The sequence below is a fragment of the Anolis carolinensis genome, chromosome 2, assembly GCF_035594765.1.
Source record: "Anolis carolinensis isolate JA03-04 chromosome 2, rAnoCar3.1.pri, whole genome shotgun sequence".
NCBI lineage: Eukaryota > Metazoa > Chordata > Lepidosauria > Squamata > Dactyloidae > Anolis > Anolis carolinensis.
In genome coordinates this window covers 24,183,820-24,211,013 of record NC_085842.1, presented here as the reverse complement: position 1 = coordinate 24,211,013, position 27,194 = coordinate 24,183,820, and the positions used below count along the sequence as shown (strand labels likewise).

General features: G+C 44.3%; 1 protein-coding gene across 2 annotated transcripts; it reads right to left on the bottom strand.

Annotated features, from left to right (window-relative positions):
• Nucleotides 1-558: 558 nt before the first annotated feature.
• LOC100563070 (E3 ubiquitin-protein ligase TRIM7) lies at nt 559-27,079 on the bottom strand. 2 transcript variants are annotated; one of them, XM_008105761.3, is made up of 7 exons: nt 24,826-27,079; nt 9,547-9,642; nt 8,871-9,101; nt 8,047-8,069; nt 5,302-5,420; nt 2,891-2,923; nt 559-1,319 (listed from the first exon to the last, which is right to left on the bottom strand). In XM_008105761.3, the coding sequence occupies exons 1-7, from the start codon at nt 25,258-25,260 to the stop codon at nt 802-804; spliced, it is 1,455 nt and encodes a 484-aa protein (XP_008103968.2). In that variant the 5' UTR covers nt 25,261-27,079; the 3' UTR covers nt 559-801. The 2 variants fall into 2 exon arrangements, 1 of the variants encoding a protein (XP_008103968.2); XR_010003789.1 differs by lacking the exons at nt 559-1,319; nt 2,891-2,923; nt 5,302-5,420; nt 8,047-8,069; nt 24,826-27,079 and having other exon boundaries at nt 9,052-9,101; nt 9,547-13,945.
• Nucleotides 27,080-27,194: the final 115 nt, after the last annotated feature.

Here is a 27,194-nt window from a genome sequence, read left to right as displayed (position 1 = left end):
TTTAGGTAGATAAAAGTACAGATAGGTAAGCGTTTGTGTGTGTGAGCATAACATGCATTTTGAGGGTAGTGTTCAGAGAGAACAGTTTTTGCTGATAGTAACACAGCAGTCTTGTTAATACCCAGTTTCTAAGCATTATGTTGCTGTGTTATGCTTTTGGATGCCAAATTTTCTATTTCCCCTTATTGTTATCTTGAAAACATAGCAAACCGAGGCTATAGGATCATGAAATCTATATAAGATTTAGATCTGCAAATTAAAGCCAGTGTGCTATAGTGATTTAAGCTTTGGATTACAATTTTGGACACCAGCATTCAAATCTCCACTTGACCATGGAAACCAATGGGATAACCTTGGCCAAGACACACCCTCTCAGCTTCAGAGGGAAAGCACTGGCAACTCCCCTGTAATAAGATCTTGACAAGATAACTCCATGATATTAAAGGCATATTACTGTGCCACTGAAAAGTAAGACTTGAATGAATCAAAGGGAGTTTTGGAGACTATGATTTGTGAAACCTCCCTGGCTTTGGAGAAATAAAAAACAGAGTCACTCAATGAAAATATACTTTCAGGTTTGTATAATTTATGTTTATTCATTAAAAGATTTTAGGCTTATTCTCCCTCAAGAGCTTTCATAGCAGAATACAGTCAATGAAATCATCTTTTTTAAAAAAAGTTAAAAACATTTTAAAAACATTGTTCATTTTAAAAACACTTTCCAAGAAGAGTTTTAAAAATTCTTTATATTATCATCATCCAGGTTTAGAGAGCAAGTCCCATAAAAGAGGGTGGCAAGCTTTAAGGTAAGATTCTGAGGTAGGCATTTTTATGAGCATAAAAGAACGGGAGGACAGTCTCTACGGAGAATGGGACGTCTGAGAATATGCAGATCCGGTCTCCGGTATCAGCATCGTAAAAGGCCACCTGGTTTGAAGCGTAGTTCAGACAGACTCGGACCCGCTTGGTCTTTTCACTCAGTAGGAAATCAGTACTAGAAGGGATACTGGGAGCACGATACATTCCTACCCACTTGCCCACAGCCCAGATCCCTTCCTTGGGACCACTGTGAATAGCACCTTTTCTCCTGATAGACTCCCTGGCCACCCCCACAGCCCATTCTCCCTCCCCTTCCACAACAACTTCCCAGAAATGCCTGCCAGATGTGAATCCCTCTCTTCCCAACACATATACTCGGTCACTGAATCTCTCAGGATTGTCAGGCAGGTCTTGAGGCTTGTCTCCAAGTCTCATACTTTTATGATCCTCAGACAGGATGAGCCAGTCACAAGCTGTGTCTGGATCCAGAGCGACATTTGCTGTTGGAGACAAAGAGAGAGAGAGATGAGGGAAAGCAAGTGGTAGAAGCAAAAGGAATTGAGAAAATAACGGGACAGAAATAACTGGACACACCATAGAATCAACTTCATTCTGCTCACAATAAAACATCCTTTTAATTATATTACAGACTACTTGTTGTGAAATCGGTATTTCCATCAAGAGAGGGTTCAAACTCTACTGTGTGGGTTCTGACTAGAAAAAGGGATACTAATGGTCTCTTCTCAGAAAGAGAAGTTAGCATTCCTTTACAATTAATATTTTGTGTGAATACATATGATAATATCATCTTTGAATGGGGTCATTGGGAGTAAAAAGGGCCTCTGTCCCTTGAATGGCTGTACAGAAGAGACCATATCAGCAGGTGCTGACTGTCACCTGGTTGTGTGACGAGAAACACCCCCCCCTTTTTTTTTTTTTTTTTTTTGCAGTCTTTAAAGGGTTCTTTCTCCCACCCTGGAGATTCCACAGATATATATACACTCCATTTGCTTCATTGCCAACAGACCCTATGAAGATCACAGATGCAGGCGAAACATTAGGAGAGAATGCTGCTGGAACATGGTCATACAGCCCAAAAAAACTCACAGCAACCCAAAGATGTATAAGCTCCCCACTGAACTCTGCAAAGTTCCACCCACTGCAACACACTAAAAACCAAATGCCTCCTTAAATAAATAAAAAAATTACTGCTGGCAGAAAGACAGTACGGAGGGATCCAAACCAACCTCCTGAAAAAGGGGATCCTACAGCCTGAGACACCAAAAAGGCTCTCCTGTGTGTTCCCCAAATGTGCCTGGGATAGCAGTGGGAGGAGAGGAGGATGCAGACCTTAGCGCATGGGCAGGCTCATGTAGAGACAACGTTTTTCAAGTAGTAAGGACCCAAGCAAACATAGCTTGCTAAAGTTCTGCCTGTAAATGGGCTGGTAGTTGTTTCAGCAAAGGGGATATATGCTCCTTATAAGCTGCTTCGGTCAGCAATGTCGCTGCTGCATTCATTATGACTGTTTTCTACTCAGAATTAATCTGGTCATTAATGAACACTGCTGCTCCAATTGTCAATCAAATCACATTAAAAGAAAACATAAACAAAAATACACCCAGAATGAATAATTTGCTACTCTTCTTTTAGCTCTTTTAACTTGAATTAGTTTTTTCCCACTTTTTTCCCAGGGCTGCTACTCAATGAGTATCGTTTTTTTATCCCATCTTTATAATACCCTCTATTCACCCTTTTCAATAATTGTTTTTAGAGGTATTTCATTGCATAAGTGCCATGGTTCTTTTACACTGCAACATTGTAGCTGTATGATTTTTTAAAAAACTCAGAGGAGATACTTGCCTTTCAAACCATGGAATTCCCTCAACAAAACAAACATTTAAAAAAATGGTAAAAAATCCCTGATGATGATCCATGAAATTACAACCAACAGCCTCCCAAAGGAGTAGAAATACTGGACATGGAGGGGAGAATAACATTGATTCGGTGAAAGCCACCAGGCAAATGGCACTATCCCTCCTGTGACTTTTGTCCTCCATTGGAAATTTACCTTTCTGAAGCTCTAGTCCAGTTAACAGAGCATCTGGGAAAGCAAATAAAACAAAACAAAACAGATATTAGACAAGGCACCACATCATCAATTCACAGAAGACATCTCAAATAAATGTTCTCAAAAGAAACCAAAACGAATACTAGTATGCGATACTGGAAGAATGGTACAAGCTTAGGGAGGCAGGGCTACACTTTGCTTATGACATGATTCTTCCTTTGCAAGATGTTTTGTTATATGTTTTTCTGTGAGTCGTTTGTAATGAGGAAAGAAGAAAGGAATTCCTGGATCCACTTTGCCAGATGCCTTGAAATGGCTTCTAGAAGACTCAAAATATCTTCATGTACTAATGGAAAGCAGGGCTGTAGCCAAGGAGGGAGGGGGGAGGAGTTCAACCCCCTCCCCCAAAAATGTTCAGGTTTTTTTTTTTAACCTGATTTACTCATGAATTTTAACTGGTTGACCAAATCCCCATGAGAAAGAAAAAACAATGCATAGGTCTGGAGAAAGAAGCCCCACTGCTTCTGCCCCAAACTGTGATGAGAATAGAAAAAAACCAGAGTTTTCCATGTTCCCTCTTAGGGCAATGCAATGCCATCAGCCAACAAAAAAAACAACAAAGCCAGCGGACCTGATGGGATTCCTGCTGAAATCTTCAAAGAGGGTGGACCTGAGCTGATACAACAACTCCACCAGCTCATTAAAAAGGTGTGGATGACCGAGAAAATCCCAGCTGACTTCAAGGATGCCACCATCATCACCCTTTTCAAGAAAGGGGACAGAACAGACTGCGGGAACTATCGTGGTATCTCCCTTCTAACCTCCGCCGGGAAAATCCTTGCAAGAATCCTTGCAAACCGCCTTCTCCCTGTCTCAGAAGACACCCTCCCAGAATCCCAGAATGGCTTCCGTCCCTCCAGAGGAACAGTGGGCATGATCTTCACTGCACGACAGCTCCAAGAAAAATGCAGGGAACAAAACCAACCTCTGTACATGGCATTCGTTGACCTTGCAAAGGCATTCGACACAGTGAATCGCAGCGCTCTCTGGACCATCCTCCAAAAAATCGGGTGCCCTGACAAATTTGTGAACATCCTGCGGCTCCTCCATGATGACATGATGGCAACAGTCTTGGACAGCAACGGCTCCCAAAGTGACCCATTTAAGGTGGAATCAGGCGTCAAGCAGGGATGTGTTATTGCCCCCACCTTATTTTCCATCTTCATCGCTATGATACTTCACCTTGTTGATGGGAAGCTTCCCACCGGAGTGGAAATCATCTATCGGACAGATGGCAAGCTATTTAACCTCAGCAGACTGAGAGCCAAAACCAAAGTCACCACAAAATCTGTTATAGAACTCCAATATGCTGATGACAACGTAGTCTGTGCGCATTCAGAAGAAGACCTACAAGCCACTCTAAACACCTTCGCAGAAGCATACAAGAAGCTCGGCGTCTCACTGAACATCGAGAAAACCAAAGTGCTCTTCCAACAGGCACCAGCTAATCCCTCTGCAAAGCCAGGAATACAGCTTAACAGTGTCACATTAGAAAACGTTGACCATTTCCGCTACCTTGGTAGCCACCTCTCCACAAAAGTCAACATCGACACTGAAATACAACACCGCCTGAGCTCTGCGAGTGCAGCACTTTTCCGTATGAAGCAGAGAGTGTTTGATGACCGGGACATCCGTAGAGAGACCAAGGTGCTTGTTTATAAAGCCATTGTCCTCCCAACCCTGCTCTACGCCTGCGAAACGTGGACTACAGACGTCACACCAAAGTCCTGGAGCGTTTCCATCAGCGTTGCCTCAGGAAAATCCTGCAAATCTCTTGGGAAGACAGGCGGACAAATGTCAGCGTGCTTAAGGAAGCAAAGACCACCAGCATTGAAGCGATGCTCCTACACCATCAACTACGCTGGACTGGCCACGTTGTCCGAATGCCCGATCACCGTCTCCCAAAGCAGCTACTCTACTCCGAACTCAAGAACGGGAAACGTAATGTTGGTGGGCAGGAAAAGAGATTTAAAGATGGGCTCAAAGCCAACCTTAAAAACTGTGGCATAGACACTAAGAACTGGGAAGCCCTGGCCCTTGAGCGCTCTAATTGGAGGTCAGCTGTGACCAGCAGTGCTGCGGAGTTCGAAGAGGCACGAACGGAGGGCTTAAGGGAGAAACGTGCCAAGAGGAAGGAGCGTCAAGCTAACCCCGACCGGGACCGCCTTCCACCTGGAAACCGATGTCCTCACTGCGGGAGAATATGCGGGTCAAGAATCGGTCTCTTCAGTCACCTAAGAACACACGCCCAAGATACCAAGGTTGGAAGACTATCGTCCTCGAACGACGAGGGATCGCCTAAGTAAGTAATGCAGAGACCAGCATAACTCCTTGCGGACACATCTCTTTACCTCGGAATGGCTTCATGACAGCAACTAGAAAGGAATTTATATCACAAAATTCCCAGATCTTCCATTTCAGCTCTGGAGGGAAAGCCACTGGTTTCTCAGATACTTGCTTCTCCTCACACCTAGTGGAGATAAACAATGTTAATCCACCACAAATCCAGTCCAGAATCCAGAATCGTTGAAAGGGGTAAATAAAGGAAGTTAAGATAAGAAGAAAACTCCAGAAGTTCAGGAGCACACGCTGAAGAGATGATTTCTCTGCTTGCCTCCTAAAACCAGTGAAGGACAAAAAACAAACAAAAACAGAAAAACCATGTGTATCAATTTCTTTTCTTTTTTTAAATTGTTACCAATGTAATGTTTGTGCAAGAAAGAAGGTGCCCTTGCCGGGAAGCTCAAAAGAAACTTTGTTTTGTTCCTAACCCCTAAGTTTTATATTTAGCAGCAGGAACATTGTAAGGAACAAGGCACACTTACAACCCTTGCTCCCTCGTGAATCATCCAAGGTTGCAACAGTGGTTCAATTGACTTGTGTGGGGCAGTCATCTCAGTATTTGGTTCTCAATCTTATGTACAGGCATAAAAATATACAGGTAGTTCCTGCGTTGCGGACATCCGACTTACAAATGACTTACAGTTAAAAATGGGGGTGAGACTACAGGAAGTGAGAGAAATCTATCCCTCGGAAGAGAAACTCACTCTTGGAAGAGTTATTATGGGAAAAAGGGCTCTCCACAGAAGCTTTATCCCCAATACGTGTTGCCACAACAAACCACATTTTCCAAATCTCATTCTCACAGGGACAGAAAGTGAGGTGTCATTTTCTGAACAGGGGCACAGAGAGCAAAACAAATACCACAAGGGTGTTATATGCTATGCAAAGCGCATGCGTATGTGCGTGTATGAATATGTATATGTATAGGTGTGTGTCTATGTTTGTGTGGCAGGGGTTATACTTTAAAAATGTACCTGTTTTGACTTACATACGAATTCAACTTAAGAACAAACCTACATAACCTATCTTGTTCGTGACTTGGGGACTTCCTGTAATCAGATTTTTTTTTTCTGCTTAGGTGTGATGTTGTTTTACTTTGAGAACTCTTGAAAATGGTAAGCTGGGCAGATATACAAGCAATTTTGGTGCAGGTTTTTACCCTTGGCCACCACAAGAGTCCCACGCCCTCCTTGATGTCCACTGAGCCTTTCTGCTCTTTCTTTATTTTTAACTTCATTTTAATTTAGACCAATGGGCAGGAGTGAAAGCAAGGCTAACCCCTCTAGTTTCCTGGGACCCGTTTCTTTGCTTTCCTTTCCCCAAATATCTCTTAGAGGAGTAGGGAGGTCCCCTCTGTGGCATTTGTCTGGACTGCTCTTCTTTTCAAAGGATGTTCTTGGCACTTGTCCAGAAAGGGGATTTGTTCAGAGAAGGCAAGAACTGGCTGCATGTATGCCAGGGGTCCCCAAACTTTTTAAACAGGGGGCCAGTTCACGGTCTCTCAAACCGTTGGGGGGCTGGACTATAGTTTTTTTAAAAAAAAAAAAACTATGAACAAATTCATATGCACAGTGCACATATCTTATTTTGAAGAAGAAAAACAAAATGGGAACAAATACAGCCTCAATGTTAATCATCATCATAATCATCATCAAAATAATAAAGGGGGTTGGAAGAGACCCCTTGGGCCATTTAGTTCAACATCTTCTGCCTTTGTGCACCAAAAGCACAAGCAAAGCACCCCTGACAGATGGCCACCCAGCCTCAATGTTGTTGATAATAATAATAATAATAAACGCTTGGAAGCATTTGACTTGTGATTTTGTGATTCGAAATCCAGCATATAGATCTCATTTCCTGTGTTATACTATGTCTTTGTGCCAATAACAACAACAACAACAACAACAACAACAACAACAACAACAAAGAGAGTTGGAAGAGCCCCCTTGTGCTATTTAGTCCAACCCCCTTCTGCCTTTGTGCACCAAAAACACTAGCAAAGCACCCCTTAATAATTAATAATTAATTAAATAATAATAAAAATGCCATTATAAATAAGCAAAGCTTTGGAAGGCATGCACCAGGTGAAGGAGGAGGAGGGCCGGATAAATGGCTTGGATGGGCCGCATGTGGCCCCCGGGCCTTAGTTTGGGGACCCCTGATGTATGCTCACAGAAGCAGTGTCTTCCTTTCATCATGCCTTTCCTATTATCCTTAATGGCACCATTCCCCTTTAGCCAGAGGAAGCAGGCCCATGGGGAGGGGGAGTCCTGTCTCAGAGCCACTATCTCCAGCTATTCTGTGAAAACATAACTTCACACGGGTGCCTCCCCTCTCCCTTATCTCTCCTTTTTTCCATGCTACGATTTCACAGCTTTGCAAGAAAATCCCAACATTCAGGTGAATGGTAAATGGTTTGTGCTCCCCTTTCCATATGTTGGGTGATAAAGGAAGGGGGTCATCTAAAGTCCTCAATGGGTGGGGTAGTTGTGGTCACTCCTGCAAATTACATTTTTAAAAGATACAGAGAGAGCTTTCCATTTCAGGATAAATTTTGCTGAGTTAACAAATACAACAAACAATGAGTAGAGATCTCGTTATGCCAGTAAGACTAGCTATGGGAAAAGAGTGCCATAAGGTCAAAAATAAGGCAATATGTGAACTATTAGAAGCTTTGATTTAATTCCACAGAGCGTCACAGGATCACAATGTCCACTGGTTAGGTTTAATGGAAAGGATTGAGATCCACTTACCTCTGCAAGAGGTTCCTCACGTCCTTAAGGGGAGAAGAAAAAAAGAAGAATGTCATGGCTGGCATATCTGATTCTTCACAGAATGAGAAGGCACAATCTGTCCCTCCAAAATGACACTTCTGCAGCTTCAAAACTGGGAGTAGTGCAACTATCCTTATACAATGACTATGTGCCCTTGAGGGTAACAGAGGAGAAAGGGACACTTAGAGTTCCCTGATGCATTCTCCTTTTGATTTGCCTGATGACTACAGATACGACATCCTCAGATTTTTATTCCTTTCCTCAAGTCCTCCTCAGTCTCCTTTCTGAGTGTTTCAAAAGAGCAAAAAAGAAAGTCTAAATTCAGGACATGCAAGGTTGATAAACAGGAAACAGCTGTTAACAAGTTTACGTTCCACTCAAAGATTAAATAAAACTTTTGATTTCAATTAATGTATCCATGAAATTCTTTGTAAAATTAGCATATTGTCCACATACATAAATTATACTAAGTACATATTTCTGTCTTTATGAATCCCCCATGCTAAATTGGAAATGAAGGATTCAATAGGATGTTGCCATGGCAGTTAAAAGGAAATGTAGTGATATATTTGTGTTGTGTAAATGGGACCAGGGCACGCTCTAAATTAGAACAACATCAAAGCAGATTCAATATGCAGGCAGCTTTGCTTAATCAAAACAATGCCTAGTTGATTCCATAATTACCAAAGAGCAGATATTTTGTAATGGATCTTGTCCATGCCAGAAAAACTACTTCCAAAGCATTACAGTTTTGTATCTAGCTTTCCCTTGGCCCGCAGCTAGTTTCTTTTGCCCAGTCTTACCTGCAGCATTTCTGCTGGTGGCTGCTGACATCTCTCTTTCAACTCTTGGATGAGATTTTCCAGAGAGGAAAGTTCCCGGGAAAGTAAGATAAATTGTTCATCTCTTTCCCTTGTAATCTGCTTCTTCAGCTCCTCCATCTGGGCCTGGAGATGTGTCTCCTGTTTATCCAGAAACTGCCGTATTTCTGTGATTTCGTCTAAGGTTGTTTCCATTTTTGTTTTTATCTGCTTCTGCAGTGAGTAGAAAGAAAAACAAGTAACTATTACATTAAGATAAGTTGCTGAAGTGAAAAACAGAGAGGGCTTCTGGCACATCAGTGGTTGTGTAGAAGGAAAAATTTCAACAGAGGCTTCATGACAATCAGGTAAAACTCCCTCTTGTTGTTGTTGTTGTTGTTGTTGTTGTTGTGTGCCTTCAAGTCAGTTCCCTATTATGGTGACCCTCAGATTAATCTATCATGGGAGTTTCTTGAGAAGATGTACTCAGGGGGTGAGTGGCCTTTCCCTTCCTCTGAGGTTGACAATTGGAGACTCAGTCAAGGTCACAATGTGAGATTCATGATCAGTCTTCACGCCATCCAAATATTTATATGATGAAGCTGCATTTTGTAACATGGTTTTTACACATTGTTTTAAGTTGTGTTCCTTCCGTAATCACATTTATTCCTATACTTACAAGCAGGTCTTGGGCTTCCTTTTCTGTCTCTGCTTTATATTCCACAATCTTTTCTCTCTCCTTCACCAGATCATCCTGACGATGACCCATCAAAAGCTGCAGAGAAACAAACATTCAGTTTTCATTGGAAGGTTATAGCAACATCTCCCCCCCCCCCCAAAAAAAAAAATCCGGCTGTGGTGTTGAAATTCACTTGTTTGGGCCAGCTCTCTAATCTGATAAGTCATTTTGGATTCTGACTCTGTCCTCTAGGGTGTCATCTGCAAATTTGATAAGCATGCCTTCTATCCTGTCATCCTTCATTGTTTTGTTTTTTTGAAAAGTTTTTATTGAGTGAAATTAATGGGATATAGAATATAAAAAGGAGAAAAATCTAGAGATAGTCAAATACATCTAATACAAGAGGAGGCATAAGGAAACATGTTTCGAAGGCTTTCATGGCTGGAATCACAGGGTTGTGGTGTGTTTTCCGGGCTGTATGGCCATGTTCTAGAAGTATGCTCTCCTGATGTTTCACCCACATCTATGGGGTATCGTCAGAGGTTGTGAGGATACCTGCCATAGATGTGGGTGAAACGTCAGGAGGGAATACTTCTAGAACATGGTTATACAGCCCGTAAAACACACAACAACCCATAGGGAAACATGTTTTTCAAAATGATAACAACCTTTTTTCCCCCTCTTACTTAGGTCCCTTCTACGCTGTCATATAAAATCAAGATTATCTGCTTTGAACGAATAGCCAGCATGTGTAGGGAGAAACATGAAAAGCCAAAGTGAAGAGTGAGCTCCAGTTTGCTAGAGAGATTACAAATAACAAAAGTGTTTTTTAAAATTATTAGAATCATAGAATCATAGAATAGTAGAGTTGGAAGAGACCTCATGGGCCATCTAGTCCAACCCCCCGCTAAGAAGCAGGAAATCGCATTCAAAGCACCCCCGACAGATGGCCATCCAGCCTCTGCTTAAAAGCTTCCAAAGAAGGAGCCTCCACCACAGTCCGGGGGAGAGAGTTCCACTGCCGAACAGCCCTCACAGTGAGGAAGTTATTCCTGATGTTCAGGTGGAATCTCCTTTCCTGTAGTTTGAAGCCATTGTTCCGTGTCCTAGTCTGCAGGGCAGCAGAAAACAAGCTTGCTCCCTCCTCCCTATGACTTCCCTTCACGTATTTGTACATGGCTATCATGTCTCCTCTCAGCCTTCTCTTCTGCAGGCTAAACATGCCCAGCTCTTTAAGCCGCTCCTCATAGGGCTTGTTCTCCAGACCCTTAATCATTTTAGTCGCCCTCCTCTGGACGCTTTCCAGCTTGTCAGCATCTCCCTTCATCTGCGGTGCCCAAAATTGGACACAGTATTCCAGGTGTGGTCTGACCAAGGCAGAATAGAGGGGGAGCATGACTTCCCTGGATCTAGACGTTATTCCCCTATTGATGCAGGCCAAAATCCCATTGGCTTTTTTAGCTGCCGCATCACATTGTAGGCTCATGTTTAACTTGTTGTCCACGAGGACTCCAAGGTCTTTTTCGCACACACTGCTGTCAAGCCAGGCGTCCCCCATTCTGTATCTTTGATTTCCATTTTTTCTGCCGAAGTGAAGTATCTTGCATTTGTCCCTGTTGAACTTCATTTTGTTAGTTTCGGCCCATCTCTCTAGTCTGTCAAGATCGTTTTGAATTCTGCTCCTGTCTTCTGGAGTGTTAGCTATCCCTCCGAGTTTGGTGTCATCTGCAAACTTGATGATCGTGCCTTCTAACCCTTCGTCTAAGTCGTTAATAAAGATGTTGAACAGAACCGGGCCCAGGACGGAGCCCTGCGGCACTCCACTTGTCACTTCTTTCCATGATGAAGACGACGCATTCGTGAGCACCCTTTGGGTTCGTTCGCTTAGCCAATTACAGATCCACCTAACCGTAGTTTTGTCTAGCCCACATTTTACTAGTTTGTTTGCCAGAAGGTCGTGGGGGACTTTGTCGAAGGCCTTACTGAAATCTAGATACGCTACATCCACGGCATTCCCTGTATCGACCCAACTCGTAACTCTATCGAAAAAAGAGATCAGATTAGTCTGTCATGACTTGTTTTTGGTAAATCCGTGTTGACTATTAGCAATGACCGCATTTGTTTCTAAGTGTTTGCAGACCACTTCCTTAATGATCTTTTCCAGAATCTTGCCTGGTATCGATGTGAGGCTGACCGGACGGTAATTGTTTGGGTCATTCTTTTTTCCCTTCTTGAAGATAGGGACCACATTCGCCCTCCTCCAATCTGCTGGGACTTCTCCTGTTCTCCAAGAACTCTCGAAGATGATTGCCAGTGGTTCTGAAATAACTTCCGCTAGTTCCTTCAATACTCTTGGATGTAGCTGATCTGGCCCTGGCGACTTGAATTCGTTTAGAGTGGCCAGGTGTTCCTGGACAACTTGTTTCCCTATTTGGGGTTGGATTTCCCCCAATCCTTCGTCCATTCCATGTTGCTGAGGTTGAAGATGGCTTTCTTTTTGTGAGAAGACCGAGGCAAAGAAGGCATTAAGCAGTTCTGCCTTTTCCCTATCCCCTGTCACCATCACCCCATCTTCTCCTTGCAGTGGCCCTATCGCCTCCTTTTTCTTCCTTTTTCTACCAACGTAAGCAAAAAAACCTTTTTTGTTGTTTTTTATGTCCCTGGCAAGCCTGAGCTCATTTTGCGCTTTAGCCTTGCGAACCTTTTCCCTACAGGTGTTGGCTATACGTTTGAATTCTTCTTTGGTGATTTCTCCCCTTTTCCACTTCTTGTGCATGTCACTTTTGAGCTTTAGCTCAGTTAGAAGTTCTTTGGACATCCATTCTGGCTTCTTTGCACTTGTCTTATTTTTCTTCTTTGTTGGCACTGTTTGCATTTGCGCCTTGAGTATTTCACTTTTGAAAAACTCCCATCCATCCTTAACTCCCTTGTTTTTTAATATCGCCGTCCATGGAATGCCGCTCAGTAATTCCTTCATTTTTTGGAAGTCAGCTCTCTTAAAGTCCAGAATGCGTGTTTGACTTGTCTTAGTTTCAGCATTCCTTTGTATTGCAAACTGCAGGAGCACATGGTCACTTGCCCCTAAGGATCCAACCACTTCAACTGTATTGATCAGGTCTTCCACATTTGTTAAGATTATATCAAGAGTTGCTGATCCCCTTGTTGCCTCTTCTACCTTCTGGACCATAAAATTATCTGCAAGGCAAGTGAGGAATTTGTTGGACTTTGTACTCTTGGCTGAGTTTGTTTTCCAGCAGATATCGGGATAATTGAAATCGCCCATGACTACTATATCTCTTCTTTGTGCCTGTTTGGTCAGCTGTTGACAGAAGGCTTCATCAAGTCCTTCATCCTGACTCGGAGGTCTGTAGTAGACACCCACGACAAGATCTTTTTGAGTCCCGGTTCCCTTGATTCTTATCCAGATGCTTTCAAGCTGGTTTCCCGGATTACAGTCTTGCATTTCTTCTGCAACGTAACTGTTTTTGACATATAAAGCTACTCCCCCTCCTCTCCCCTTTGTTCTATTTCTGTGAAAGAGGTTATAGCCCTCAATGGTTAAATTCCAGTGATGGGAGTCATCCCACCAGGTTTCAGTGATGCCTATGACATCGTATGTGTGGTGCTGTGCTAGGAGTTGGAGTTCGTCTTGCTTATTTCCCATGCTCTGAGCATTAGTGTAAAGACATGTAAGCCCCTGTGACCTCCCCTCGAACTGTTTATTTGTGTCAGAACCCAGGCTGCAAGGCACCAATAACCATACACAGAGGCCAGAATCTATCTACTATCTTTATTGAAGGAGTATATAAAGTTGGTAAAAACAAATGTAAAAGTTAGTCCAGAAGCAGACCTTTCAGGAAAGGTCAAAGTTAGTCCAAAGAAACAATGTCCAATATGCAATATTAAGGGCCAAAGTTGTAATCCAGTAACCGAAACACTCACCTTGCCAGGCAAAGTGAGGGGAGATGACGAGGTCCTTTAGTCCATGAACTTGAGCAAGGCTAGGAATTAACTTGATACTTGAAAACAAGGCTTGAATCGTGACACAAGGTAACGAGGAACAAGAACAAGGTCCGTGGAATTACTTGGTAAAATCCGTGAAACAAGGCAAGGTTTAGTCCTGAAAGGCGAGGCAAGGTCCGAAGGTAAACAAGGCTGGGAAACAGGAGCGAAGGCTTGAGAACAAGGACAAGGCTTGAACAGGAACGAGGCTTGGAACGGAGCGTGCTGTCCAGACACAACTCGCTCCGGAGGCTGACGAATTGACTCCGCGAAGTTACTTCGCGGGTAAAACACCTATATAGAGTCTAACTTTCCCGCCGAGAGCAGTTCTCTGGGAACCAGAAACGAAAGCTAATCTCTGAGACCAGATGTTTGACTCCTTAAAGATTCTCATGGAAAGCAGGCTTAATTGGCTAAATTCTTAGCAGCTATTCTAGCACTCCTGCGCGAGGCCGCTTCCAAACCTCTCTGTTGTTTACAAAACTCATGGCGAGAAAACACAGGAGATGTAGGCTCAGGGTTTGTTTGACATACTTCTGGAACACAACTCTCTTGCAGGTGCAAGGTTCCCAGATCTGGCTGGGAAGAATCTGGCTGGGAAGATTCCAGTTCTGACTGGGAAGGTAAAAAACCCAAGTTTTCTTCTTCATCAGGCATCACAATGTCATGAGCAGGACTACAAGGCCCATGAGTCATCACACTATCCCCCTCCTCAAGCCCCCTCCCAAATTGGGACTCTCTCCCCGAGGCGCGAGGTCGTGGCTTGGCGGGATAGGTCTGATGAAAGCGACGGGTTAGATCAGGAGCATGGACTGTGGAGGCGTCTTCCCAAGAGCGTTCCTCAGGGCCAAAACCCACCCAGTCAATGAGATATTGCAGGCGGCGGCGGTGAAAGCGAGAATCCAAAATGTCCTGAACCTCGAACTCCTCCTCCCCATCCACCAAAACAGGGACGGGGGCCGGCCGGTCTACATCTGGCCGCACACCATCCGCCGGAAGGAGCAGGGAGCGGTGAAACACTGGGTGAATGCGCATTGAACGCGGAAGTTGGAGTTTGAAAGTCACGGGGTTTAATTGCGCCACCACTGGATAGGGGCCAATGAAACGGGCATCTAACTTCCGGCAAGGGCGATGGGAGGGCAAAAAGCGAGTGGACAGAAAAACCCGATCTCCTACCTTGATTTCGGGGCCCGGCTGGCGATGTTTGTCCGCGTGACGTTTATAGTCCTCCTTGGCTTGGTCTAGTTGCTGGAGCAAAAGTTGTTGCACCGCTGTGAGTTCCTGCAGCCAATCCTCTGCTGCGGGAACTTCTGAAGTTTCAATGACAGGGGGAAAGAAACGTGGATGGAAGCCGTAGTTTGCAAAGAACGGCGTTTCTTTTGTAGAAGCCTGGACTCCATTGTTGTAGGCAAACTCCGACAGTGGTAACAGAGAAGCCCAATTGTCCTGTTGGTAGTTTACATAACAGCGAAGGTACTGTTCCAAAGTGGCATTGGTGCGCTCCGTTTGCCCATCTGTTTGGGGATGATGAGCTGAAGATAAACGAGAGTCTATGCCCAATAGTTTTTGTAGTGCCTTCCAGAAACGAGAGGTGAATTGGGATCCACGGTCTGTGATCAAACTCTTGGGCAATCCATGCAATCTGAAAACATGTTGGAGGAATAGATCTGCAGTCTCTTTGGCCGTGGGAAGGCCTCCACAGGGAATGAAATGGGCTAACTTGGTGAAAAGGTCCACCACCACTAGGATCGTGGTAAATTCACAGGAAGGTGGTAAGTCAGTGATAAAATCCGCAGAAATTATTTCCCATGGGCGAGATGGGGTAGGAAGGGGATGTAAAAGCCCTGAGGGCTTCTCCCTTCTTGTCTTGGAGCGCTGGCATACTGGGCAGGTGTTGACATATTTTTCCACATCCTTGCGGATCTTGGGCCACCAGAAATCTCTTAGGATCAAATGCATGGTTTTAAATAGTCCGAAATGCCCTGCTGGCTTGCAGTCATGACACAGACGAAGTGCTTTTTCCCTGCCCGGTCCTGGTGGGATATAAACATGATTTCTATAGCAAAGCAGTCCATCCTTAAGCGAAAAGGGAAAATGCAGTCCTTGACGAAGTTGGTCCTGCGCCCAGGCATCTGCTTGCTGACTAGCCCTGATTTCTTGAGCACAGAGGGGCCCTGGAGTAGAGGGAGTTGAATCAATGAGAGTGGATTTGGTGTTCCCCACTGTGAGCGTGGCAAAGTTCTCGGGTTGTAGTAGTTGGGATTCAACGGTCTCCTTGTGTGATGACCCATGGGCCTTGTAGTCCTGCTCATGACATTGTGATGCCTGATGAAGAAGAAAACTTGGGTTTTTTACCTTCCCAGTCAGAACTGGATTCTTCCCAGACAGATTCTTCCCAGCCAGATCTGGGAACCTTGCACCTGCAAGAGGGTTATGTTCCAGAAGTATGTCAAACAAACACTGAGGCTACATCTCCTGTGTTTTCTCGCCATGAGTTTTGTAAACAACAGAGAGGTTTGGAAGCGGCCTCGCGCAGGAGTGCTAGAATAATTGCTAAGAATTTAGCCAATTAAGCCTGCTTTCCATGAGAATCTTTAAGGAGTCAAACATCTGGTCTCAGAGATTAGCTTTCGTTTCTGGTTCCCAGAGAACTGCTCTCGGCGGGAAAGTTAGACTCTATATAGGTGTTTTACCCGCGGAGTAACTTTGCGGAGTCAATTCGTCAGCCTCCGGAGCGAGTTGTGTCTGGACAGCACGCTCCGATCCAAGCCTCGTTCCTGTTCAAGCCTTGTTCTTGTTTTCAAGCCTTCGCTCCTGTTTCCCAGCCTTGTTTACCTACGGACCTTGCCTCGCCTTTCAGGACTAAACCTTGCCTTGTTTCACGGATTTTACCAAGTAATTCCACGGATCTTGTTCTTGTTCCTTGTTACCTTGTGCCACGATTCAAGCCTTGTTTCCAAGTATCAAGTTAATTCCTAGCCTTGCTCAAGTTCATGGACTAAAGGACCTTGTCATCTCCCCTCACTTTGCCTGGCAAAGTGAGTGTTTCGGTTATTGGATTACAACTTTGGACCTTAATATTTCATATTGGACATTGTTTCTTTGGACTAATTTTGACCTTTCCTGAAAGGTCTGCTTCTGGACTAACTTTTACATTTGCTTTTATTAACTTTATATATTTCCTTAATAAAGATATTAGATAGAATCTGGCCTCTGCGTATGGTTATTGGTGCTCTGTAGCCTGAGTCGTGACACCTTGCGTCCTGCAGCGTATTCCGGTTTACGTGACAGGGCGTCTGCTTGCTTGGTTTGGGCTGGGGTTACATAATGAATCTGGAAGTTAAAACGTTCAAAGAATAAAGCCCAACGTTGTTGCCTCTGATTTAGCTTGCGGGCAGTTCTTAGATGTTCTAGATTCCGATGATCAGTATGGACTTCAATGGGAAATTTGGCCCCTTCTAGCCAATGTCTCCAAGTTTCAAAAGCTGCCTTTATGGCTAATAGTTCTTTTTCCCAAATGGTGTAGTTTCTCTCTGGTGCGGTTAGTTGACGAGAATAAAAGGCACAAGGATGAAGGTGATCTCCCACCGGTTGTAGGAGTACAGCTCCAATTGCCACATCAGAGGCGTCCGCTTGCACAACAAAAAGGGTTTCAGGATCTGGATGCTGAAGGATTGGCTGGGACGTGAATAATTTCTTTAGTTGCTGGAACCCTTTCTCTGCTTGATCAGTCCAGCGGAAGGGCTGTTTCCCACGGATGCAGCTGGTGATTGGGTCAGACCAGCGGGCAAAATCTGGAATGAACTTGCGGTAATAGTTCGCGAACCCCAAGAATCGCTGCACCTCTTTCTTGTTGGTTGGCGCCCGCCATTCCAATACTGCTGAAACTTTTGCCGGGTCCATGGAGAGCCCTAGAGGCGAGATGCGGTACCCCAGGAAATCTACCTCTTGTAGATCAAAAGCGCATTTTTCCAGCTTGGCATAAAGCCCATGATCCCGCAATCGTTGTAACACCATTTTAACGTGGTTCTCATGTTCTGATTGTGATCTAGAAAACACCAAAAAATCGTCCAGGTAGATGATCAAGAACCGATCTAGATAGTCCTGAAAAATGTCATTGACAAAATGCTGGAACGTTGCGGGAGCTCCGCATAAACCATAATTCATAACTCGGGACTCGAATAATCCGAATTTAGTCTGGAAGGCGGTCTTCCACTCGTCCCCTTCTCTGATGCGAACTAGATTATAAGCCCCCCGTAGGTCCAGCTTGGTGTAGACCTTGGCTCCTCGAAGTCGGTCTAGTAGATCCGAGATTAAGGGCAGGGGATAGCTGTTCCGCTTAGTGATATTGTTCAATGCTCTATAGTCCACCACCAAGCGTAAGTCCCCTGACTTCTTCTTCACAAACATCACTGGGGAGGCGGCTGGGGATTGAGAGGGTCTGATGAATCCCTTGCGAAGGTTTGTCTCTATGAATTCCCTGAGAGCTTCTTGCTCCGGTTCAGTCAGGGAGTAGAGATGCCCTCGCGGGATCGGGGCCCCCTCCACCAAGTCAATGGCACAGTCATAAGGTCTATGTGGGGGTAATTTTTCGGCTTCTTTTTCATTGAATACATCCCAATACTCGGAGTACTTCTTTGGCAAGGTGATAATGGGCTCGGTGTCTGTGGCATGGCAGACCTTGGCTACGAGGCAATGGTTTTGGCAGTACTTTGAAGCAAACTGCAGTTCTCTGTTGGACCAGGAGATGCTTGGGTCGTGAAGTGTCAGCCATGGAATCCCCAAAATCACAGGGAAATGGGGAACCTCAGTAACAAAGAAGGAAATCTCTTCCATATGTTCCCTTATCCACATCCTGGTGGGTTCCGACCACTGGCTTACGGGACCCGTCTTGAGAGGGCGGCCATCGATGGCTTGCACCACACGGGCATTCTTGAAGTCATGATATTGTAATCCCAGAGAGTCGGCATACTCTCTATCAATGAAATTGTTGGTGGCTCCTGAGTCTATCATGGCGTGGATCATGACGGGTCCCTTTTTTGCTGACCATAAGGTGACCACTAGAAGGAACAGGACCCCGGTTGGCGGCTCTTGAATGGGTTTTTTGACCGGGTTGGCGAGCCTCTCTACGCCCGGTCGTTGGCTTCCCCCGCCGGCTGTGTGCCAGCCGCCTCAGACGCCTTCGTCTCCGTGGAGGACGCCGCCGCAAGACGGGCGGCGGGCTTCCCTTTGGCTGGGCACTCTCTGGCGAAGTGGCCCCCGTTCCCGCAATACCAACAGAGGTTTAGGCGTTGGCGGCGGGCCTTCTCGGCGGCATCTAATCTGGGACGCACATTGCCCAACTGCATCGGCACCTCCTCGCTCCCTCTGGGGTATGGGGATGGTGGTGGGGGTCTCCACACTGGACGCGGCTGAACGCTGGTGGGAGCGGGGGGTTTTGCCCCAGCTCTACCGCTCTGGCCTCGTACCCACTGTTTCCTGTTGGCAATCATGACTTCAGCCCGTAAACATTGATCAATGAGTGCTTCAAGAGTGTGGGGAGGATCCACCTTGGAGATTTCCTCCAGCATTTCAATGTTGAGACCCTCCCGAAATTGTCCTCTGAGGGCTACATCGTTCCAGCCGGTGTTGTGGGCCAGCACTCGGAACTCGGCTATGTACTGAGACATGGGTCTGTCTCCTTGAAAGAGGCGGCGGAGTTTGTGACCGGCTGCCTCCAAATTGTCCTCGATTCCCCAGGTCTCCTTAAGGTGGTCCAAGAAGTGTTGCGCTGATCTTAGGTGTGGAGAGGCTTGGTCGAACAGTGCCGTCGCCCAGTTGGCCGCTGGCCCGTCTAGAAGACTGTAAACCCACGCCACTTTGATGTCTTCTTGGGGAAACTCGGTGGCACGGGCCTCTAGGTAAGCCTGGCACTGGCGGCGGAAAACTTGGACCTTGGAGGCTTCTCCAGAAAACTTAGTTGGCAACGCCATGGCCGGGAGGCGGATTCCGCGCTCCCTCAACCCTTTTATTTCTCCATCCTGCGCGTTGAGTCTGTCACGGATGCGGTCCACTTCGTCCTTGCTGATGGTGTAGCTAAGCGGCTGTCCACCCGGCGCGGCTCCGGTAGACATTCTGGCCTTGGTTAATTGGTGCTTATGGTTGGCGGAGTCAAACTGTCAGAACCCAGGCTGCAAGGCACCAATAACCATACACAGAGGCCAGAATCTATCTACTATCTTTATTGAAGGAGTATATAAAGTTGGTAAAAACAAATGTAAAAGTTAGTCCAGAAGCAGACCTTTCAGGAAAGGTCAAAGTTAGTCCAAAGAAACAATGTCCAATATGCAATATTAAGGGCCAAAGTTGTAATCCAGTAACCGAAACACTCACCTTGCCAGGCAAAGTGAGGGGAGATGACGAGGTCCTTTAGTCCATGAACTTGAGCAAGGCTAGGAATTAACTTGATACTTGAAAACAAGGCTTGAATCGTGACACAAGGTAACGAGGAACAAGAACAAGGTCCGTGGAATTACTTGGTAAAATCCGTGAAACAAGGCAAGGTTTAGTCCTGAAAGGCGAGGCAAGGTCCGAAGGTAAACAAGGCTGGGAAACAGGAGCGAAGGCTTGAGAACAAGGACAAGGCTTGAACAGGAACGAGGCTTGGAACGGAGCGCGCTGTCCAGACACAACTCGCTCCGGAGGCTGAAGAATTGACTCCGCGAAGTTACTTCGCGGGTAAAACACCTATATAGAGTCTAACTTTCCCGCCGAGAGCAGTTCTCTGGGAACCAGAAACGAAAGCTAATCTCTGAGACCAGATGTTTGACTCCTTAAAGATTCTCATGGAAAGCAGGCTTAATTGGCTAAATTCTTAGCAGCTATTCTAGCACTCCTGCGCGAGGCCGCTTCCAAACCTCTCTGTTGTTTACAAAACTCATGGCGAGAAAACACAGGAGATGTAGGCTCAGGGTTTGTTTGACATACTTCTGGAACACAACTCTCTTGCAGGTGCAAGGTTCCCAGATCTGGCTGGGAAGAATCTGGCTGGGAAGATTCCAGTTCTGACTGGGAAGGTAAAAAACCCAAGTTTTCTTCTTCATCAGGCATCACAATGTCATGAGCAGGACTACAAGGCCCATGAGTCATCACAATTTGGGATTATTGTGCTCTCTGTACTTGGTCCTTGCTGTGTTTGTGCAGCCCTCCGTTTAGCCTTTCGGCGGTTCCCTGTGGTCGTGGGTAATATAGTGTTCGCCAGGCTGTTGTTCCCCTCCCCCAGTGGATCTAGTTTAAAGTGCGCCTGATGAGGTTTGTGAGTCTGTGTGCAAAAAGATGTTTTCCTACTTGTGTGAGATGCACCCCATCGCTTGCCAGTAGTCCATCCTCTTGGAAGAGTAGACCATGGTCAAGGAAGCCAAAATGCTCCTCTTGACCCCATTTTCTGAGCCAGTTATTGACCTGTACTATTTTTCCGGCCCTTGTAGAGCCGTGTCCTACAACGGGGAGGAGGGATGAAAAGATCACATGTACATTATACAGTTTTAGCTTTGTTCCCAGAGCTCGAAAATCATTTGTGATCTTTTGAAAAGTATGCCTAGCGGTGTCATTGGTACCTACATGAATCAACATAAGGTGGGGAGGGTGATGGGGCTTTAGGAGCCTGCTGAGCCTCTGAGTGATATGGTGTATTTTTGCCCCCGGGAGGCAGCATGTTTCTCGAGCCATCCCATCCGGTCTGGAAATGATGGCTTCCGTTCCTCTAAGGAGGGAGTCACCTACTACCAAGACCTGTTTCCTTTGAGGATTGACAGGGTCCCTTTTGTGCAAGACAGTGTGTATGTCCCCTGAAGAGTGTTCCTGTTGAAGTGAATCATGTAGGTGTAAAGTGTTGTCCTCCTCCTCAACATCCCCAGTGCATTCATCAATGACAATCCATTGAGATACATCCGAGAGCCCATTACTCTCCCAAGGATGTTCCTGTTGCTCCTGGTCTATGATTGGGGATGGAGCATTTGCATGATTATATAAGTGTGACTGTGGTGATGCACTGTCCCTGTCAGGGCTATCCCCTGCGCATTGATCCAGGGTGGTCCACTGAGTGGTATCTAAGAAACTGTGGTCCTCCACAAGATGTGTTTCCTGATTGTATGTTAATGATGTAAGAATTTCAAATCTGTTGTGTAAATGCAGCTGAGCAGAGGAGTTCTGCGGAGGCTGCCTGGTCCTGCGTCTCCTTCTATGGGTGACCTCCTTCCAAGCCTGAGGGTTGTCTACCTTTGAGTTGATCTCCCCATAAGGTTCCTGATCATGGTCTTGGTGGTGTTGGTGTGATGCAGGCTGCTGATCTACAGCAGCGTGTTGTGCAGTGTCCAAGAAGAGCTCGAGTGCCTGAATGTCCTTAAGGGTCTTAATACGGTGCTCGAGCTGTTGGATCCTCTGCTCCATCAGAGTCATCTGTTTGCATTTGGAGCAGATGTAGTTGTCTAGTTTTTGTGTGAAAAAGCGGAACATGCCACAGCTGGTGCATGTGATGGGAATGTTTTGCTTTTGTTGCATCTCTTGGTGAGCGTGGTGGCCAAGTGGGATCTTTGTACAGTTAAGTAATATGCACGCACTTTATGTGAAAACTGCAACAAACCACCTCTTTGTGTATTTGTTTATGTTGCTTTGTTTCCTGTATGTACTGCAAAGGATAGTTAGTAAAGGTGCCTCAGTTTAAAATCTTAGCCAAATCTTAGCCAAATCCTACCTGAAGCCAGGGAGCAAAAATGTCCTCCTGCTGCCTCTGCTTCTGCGAGAACCAACTGCCCTTCTGGGATCAGGCTCTGGCAGAAACTCACACTGGCAAATAAAGCTTTCCCAGAAACTCAATTAACAGGGGACAATGCCTGCTGTCAATCAACTTAAGTACCTGGCTCTCTTTCAACACAACAGTCACACAACAGTTAGACTTTGACCACAGGAGCCAAGCCCACACTCAGTTTAAAATCTTAGCCAAATCTTAGCCAAATCCTACCTGAAGCCAGGGAGCAAAAATGTCCTCCTGCTGCCTCTGCTTCTGCGAGAACCAACAATAAAAGGAAGGAGAAAGAAATGGCAGGGCCACTCTATATAGCTAATGGAGAAATGCGTAAAACGTGTGACCAAGCCTTTGGAGAACTGGTGCAATAAATAGACTCAAAAAGATATGCAATGACTATTGGAATGGCCCGGACTACGTCTGTGCATCACGTGATTAATTGTGATAGTATTGTTTTAACTATATTTTATAATTCCAATTAAAATGTTTATTTTATTGCACACTGTTTTTAAAGGTATCGAATAGTTGCCTATGTGTAAAGCCACCTTGAGTCTCCTTCAGGGTTGAGAAAGGTGGAGTAGAAGTGTTGTAAATTTTAATTTAAAAATTTAATGGTAACAGGCAAAACTACTCAACACCTTCTTTGCTTCAGTCTTCCCCAGAAGGTTAACAGTGCTCAATTTGGGGATGATGGAGTAGAGGGCAATGTAGCACAGAATAGGTAAAGGGGAAGTACAGGAATATCTGGCTAATCCAAATGAATTCAAGTCTACAAGTCCAGATAAATTACATCCAAAGATATTAAAAGAACTGACAGAAGTAATTTTGGAACCACTTTGAGAATTCCTAGAGAACAAGACAAGTACCAACAGACTGGAAGAGTAATGTGCTATGCAAAACAGGAACAAAATTGAATCAGCCAAAAAGTAGGGAAATGGTTGGCATACAGACCGAAGAAAGAAAAAGAGGAAACACTATTGTGGAAATACAAGATAGAAGTGAGCTAGCAACAAATAATGGCAGAATGTTGAAAAAATGTCACAAGAACCATACAAAAGTTTAAAAAAAAACTCCAAAAGAAAAACAAGTATCTACAAAAACAAAACCTTCCAAGTATTTTGCAACAACAGCACCTACTAAATGCCCTTATTTCATTATAAGAAACTTTAGAAGCAATTGTGAAAAAATCTTGCTGGATGCTGAATAGGTTTTTGATAAAATTTAATTGGGAGTTCTTCTTATTCTAATAGAAAGGATGGATTTTGAGACCAATTATATATCATAGATAAAATCAAGTTACAACAGCCTCTCTATTCTGCTTTGGTCAGTCCTCACCTGGAATACTGTGTTTACTTTTGGGCACCACGGAGTAAAAGAGATGTTGACTATAAGCTGGAAGGTATCCAGAGGAGGGTGACTAAAATGACAAAAGGTCTGGTGACCATCTCCTATGAGAAGCCTCTTGAAGAGTTGGGTATATTTAGGGTGCTATCAATATCCTGATGACACTCAAATATATTTCTCCATGCCTTTAAAAATAGCTTTAGCTGAGGATAGCGTGTCTTCTTTGAATGGACAGCCAGATTGGTTACAGGAACATCTAGCAGTGAGCAATTATATTTGTTACAGGAACTTCTAGAGGTAAGCCTGTTACCCCCATATTAAAGTCATTCCACTGGCTGCCAAGCACAAAGTGTTGGTTTTGAACTTTAAAGTCCTACAGGGTTTGGGTTCAGGTCAACTACAGAATCGCCTTCTCCCACACAGTCCTCCCCATTGCATACTTCAGTCCTCGGAGGGGGCATCTATTCCAACCACTGTGGATATTGACAAGCTGGAACATGTGCAGAGATTGAGGCCAGAGGACAAATGGTCAAACATTAGGAAGCCAAGCCCTATGAGGAGTGACTTGGTTATGTTTTGCTTGGAAAAGAGAACATTAAAGGGGGACACGAAAACCATGTTTAAATATTTGAAAAGATGTTACATTGAGGACGGAGCAGATTAGTTTTCTCATGCTCTGGATGCTAGGACACAACAAGCAATGGATTAAAATTGCAGAAAAGAAGATTCCAGCTAAACATTAGGAAGAACTGCCTGACAGTAAGAACTGTTCTGCAGTGGGATAGACTGCTGCCTTAGAATGTGGAAAAGTCTACTTCTCTGGAGGTTTTTCAACAGAGGCTGGATGGTCATCTGTCAGGAGTGCTTTGATCATGTATTCCTACATGGAAGGGAGGTTGGAACCTTCTTGATTTGGTGCCACCCTGATGGATATAATTTTACTAGAATCCTATAATTTGCAAGCTTCTAGGCAGATTAACCCATTACTAAAAGGTTTTTGGTTAATAAGGGCTTTTCCCCCCACTTCACGCAAAAAAAATATTTCAAGCCTAGTGATAAGATTTTCTAATGGAAGTGCATCTTCATAGACCTCCCCAGGAAGCTTCCACGGGCATTTCCTTCCCTCATCAAACTCCACAAGAGTGTCTTACCTTGTAGTCTTCAGCAGCCATCCCAAGAGGAATCATCCTATGATCTTGGTGTTCCTTGGATCTGTCGCACGTCTCACAGATGGGGGTTTCGTCATCTTTACAGAAAAGCTTCAGGGGTTTCTGGTGGTTTCCACAGACTCCCTCCTTGCCTTTTGCCTTCTTGGGTCCCTGAGGGTTGAGTATTCTCACTTTTTCAACAATATTGGCTAGCTTCTGATTTGTCTTGAGGTTCTTTTGTGAAACGATTTCTCTACAATAAGGGCAGGAGGTCTCTGTGTGGCCCGGCTTCTCCCATCTCTGGGTCAGGCAGGCTCTGCAGAAGTTGTGCCCACAGTCTAAAATCACAGGATCCTTGAAATAATCCAGGCAAAAGGAACAAGTGACTTCTTCACAAAGATCCTTCATGGGATCCTGACCAGGCAAAATACCAGTCATGTCTGACTTACAAAGAACACGTTACTCCACTGGTTGCAAAGCACTAAGTGTTGGTTTTGACTCTCAAAGTCTAACAGGCTTTAAACGGCATGGGCTATTTTTATTCAGACAGGAGAAAAAGAAAGTCTCCAGTTTGGAGCAGCTCAGCACCTGAAATATGAGAGGACTCCTGCTCTGGTCTTAAAGCTGAAGCTTGCTACAGTTTGCAAGATATATTTTATTTGCTTCTGTAGCTTACAAAGGTTCTACTGAGGGGTTTATCTATGCAGTTACTTAGTTACCTTCCTCCTGTCTTGATTCTAAACTGGCAACTTTATTCTTCCCAAACTTTTTCTGGCATGGAATCCTTCAGAGAATTCCCTGCCCACACCCAAAAAAAACCCCAAACGTTGTCCCTGGTTTTTACTAAATATCGTGATTCCACAAACTTCTTTCTTATGTCTTCTACTCCTACCAGTACCTGAGTATTTTGTGTAATGTACTAGGATTGGAAATAAAGAGAAAACATTTGAAATATAACCACAAACCTTCATTTTTGTACAAGAAAATACTGTATATAACCACAAACATTTATTTTGGTTCTGGGAAGTGTGAATTCACACTTAAATGATGAATGAAGTTATTTCATTTTAGTACCTAAAACACGAGTTTTAAAATTAGAATTTGTATTCAACAGCTATATACATAAATCCAGGGTAGCATCCAAGTTACTCCAAAGTTTATTTTTGGTGTAATCACAAGCTGAAAAGCCAAATTCATATCAATAGTGGACACAAAGGGGAGTATTGCTAAGTCTTTCCTGTTACTGGCAGATCTATCAGTCTTATTTGGTCATTCAGTGGTACAGATTCAAATTTTGTTTTTAAAACAAAGCTACACTGAATTTCACTAAAATCTTCATACTTGGTCATGAACTTTTAAAAAATCTATAAAAGGATTTTTCATGGAACCCCTACAATGCTTTTGCAGAACCCTAGGATTCCACAGAACACATTTTGGGGACCACTGTTCTAGATTTCAGACTGTTAGGACCTAATCCTTATTCACCAGTTCATCTTAACAGTTCATCTTTATGACATAATTCCAGTCACATGCAGAGGTTCCTCCTCATTTTGGAAATAAGCAACTTGAGTATGTAAAGTTAGGAAAAACTATTTGGCTCAGATCAAAGGCTTATTTAATCCAGGATCATGTTCATAAAATGACCAGCCTTGTTATGAACTCTACAAGCAGGACCCGAGTACACAAATTGCTCCTAACCAACAAATATACAGAAATACACTCCTTCTGGTACTAAAAGTGATAGGATATGTGTGCATGCAACCATGGCATGCACGCAACTCATTCAAATTAGGAGAAAAATCCCAGATTTTGTTCCTGTTCTTTCCAGTATGATGCTGAGTTAAATTAAATCCACTTGGTGTGCTGGATTGTACCAGGTTCTGCACGAAATATTCTGGATAAACTTAACTATATGGATTTTCAAAATACAACTAAAAAGAACTTCTAATTTTAATCTTCTTAAATACTGAGGCTGAATCCACATCTGAAAAATTACTTCTCTTTACCTCAATCCCAGTCCTGCTTGAGCACATGATGTTCTCTGGTTTCAAAGTGAATGCATATATTTTAGACACAAGAACTTCCATTTTTTAAAAAGTTTTCCTCTGTAGTTTGAAGAGGGAATATTAGGATTTTTGCAATTTGTGTCCTGCATCCTGAATTAGGATTGAGGCGAAATCAGGGATGGAACACCTGAGAAAACACCTTTCTAGAAACCTCTAGATCCCCCGTGGTAAACTTGATGTTGATCATAGAGTTGCACTTTAAGACACAGAGATTCCTAGGGAGACAATAATTATCAGATCTGCAAAAATTAAACCCACAAATGTAGAGGACTGACAGTACTACAAATGCAATAAATAATTTTCCAA

What these genes read in the sequence shown, in the direction of transcription:
- LOC100563070 (XM_008105761.3), bottom strand. Translation starts at nt 25,260, where the DNA reads ATGACTGGTATTTTGCCTGGTCAGGATCCCATGAAGGATCTTTGTGAA. An exon ending in AGGAAGCCCAAGACCTGCTT is followed by an intron (nt 9,102 to 9,546) that starts GTAAGTATAGGA and finishes TACTCACTGCAG; the next exon opens with AAGCAGATAAAAACAAAAAT. An exon ending in CACCAGCAGAAATGCTGCAG is followed by an intron (nt 8,070 to 8,870) that starts GTAAGACTGGGC and finishes TCTCCCCTTAAG; the next exon opens with GACGTGAGGAACCTCTTGCA.